This window comes from Myotis davidii, unplaced genomic scaffold, assembly GCF_000327345.1.
Source record: "Myotis davidii unplaced genomic scaffold, ASM32734v1 scaffold1364, whole genome shotgun sequence".
NCBI classification, from domain to species: domain Eukaryota; kingdom Metazoa; phylum Chordata; class Mammalia; order Chiroptera; family Vespertilionidae; genus Myotis; species Myotis davidii.
This window is the reverse complement of record NW_006295736.1, coordinates 492,598-494,043: the sequence shown is the minus strand read 5'-3', so window position 1 is coordinate 494,043 and position 1,446 is coordinate 492,598. Positions and strand designations below refer to the sequence as shown.

Here is a 1,446-nt window from a genome sequence, read left to right as displayed (position 1 = left end):
GCGGGGGAGGGGAGGGGAGGGGCATGCACGTGGGGGAGGAGAGGGAGGGGCGTGCCCACGAGCAGGACTTTTGGAGACAAACCAGACCTCGACTGAAACTGACTTAAGCAAAAAGTGTGGGTTGGGTCCAGGTCGCCTCAGCTGCCAGCTCAGGTCCAGGTGCACAGATTTTCCTCCCTCCCTTCCTCCTGCCATCCTCCCTCCCTTCCTCCCTTCTTTTCTTCGCCCCTATCTATTCTGACAGACCTCAGACCTAGGGGAAGGGGCGTGGCGATAAACTAAAGCCCCACCCACACTCCTGCCCGCCCACCTGTCACCTCTCCATCCTGTGCTTTGGCGCAGACGCCCCCGCCTCCGTCCTGGTTATTGGGAAGCAATTCAGGTCCTTGGGAATCTTTTCGGGGTGTTTTTCCAGAGGACAGTGGCTTTCCACCCCTCCCGCAGCCCTTGGCTTTTCACTTCAAACACACAGAAAAGCTGGAAGATTCACACAGGTTGCCACTCACCGGGGTTGCTGGGTCGTGCGCCCCACCCCGTATCTGCGTCCCTGTCTCCCTCTCTCCGCACCCCCACACACTCAGGTGCGCAGAGCTGCGTTTTCTGATACACATGGCGCCACCCTGGCGCCCTCAGCGGGCACGTGGCCACGCTGACCCAGAACTTCACCCCCTGCAATGTCTCCTCCTGTCTGAGCACCTCCCGCCGGCGCATCCCAGTCCACACGCGGCCGTGGCCCGCTGTTACCGGTCCCACCCGGGAAACGCAAACCCACCCAGTGACAGGCACGCGGCCGCTCTAGCGCAGGCATGTGTGTTGTTGCTGTTTTAAATCCTCACCCAAGGAGTGAGGATATTTTGCCATTGATTTTTTTAAGAGAGTGGACGGGAGGGGAGGAGAGAGAAACACCGATGTGAGAGAGACACATCCATCGATTGGCTGCCTCCCACACTCACCCCCACAGGGGCAACAAGGCTCGAACCTGCAACCCAGGTATGTGCCCTTGACCCGGAAGCAAACCTGGTGCGAAGGCCAGTGACCCACACCGGCCAGGACCATGACACGCTCTGTTGTCGAGACAAGGGGGTAGCGAGTTCTCGCTGACCCGCTGCCGGCAGGCGCCTCCCCCTCAGCCCCCACCCTCTCCCCTCTGCCATTCGGATCCCGAAGTTGCGATCCAGGCAACGTTGCTTAAGTCAGTTTTAATCTGGTCACTGGGCTGCCTGCCCGCCCGCCTGTGGCCTGGGTTGGGTGGCTGTAGTCCCGGATGCCTCCCTCTAGGCCTCCCGGGAGTGGAGGCTAACGCGGTCGGAGTCCGGGTGACACCTGCGGGGTGGGAAGGGCTTCCTCTGCCCCTGCCCCTGGTCATGTGCCTTCTCCCGGGGGCACTTGGAGTCCGGAGCTGGGGGGGCGGCGGGGAGGGGGGCTCAGGGGAGCAGCTGCCCCCGG

General features: G+C 62.3%; 1 protein-coding gene across 1 annotated transcript in view; it reads left to right on the top strand.

Moving 5' to 3' along the window:
• The window catches only part of MYO1G (myosin IG), a 24,180-nt gene that overhangs the window by 8,097 nt on the left and 14,637 nt on the right, over positions 1 to 1,446 (top strand). The window contains exon 10 of the mRNA XM_015568207.1: positions 634 to 746. Coding sequence (XP_015423693.1) covers positions 634 to 746 — 113 coding nt within the window. The remainder of the gene's footprint in view (positions 1 to 633; positions 747 to 1,446) is intronic.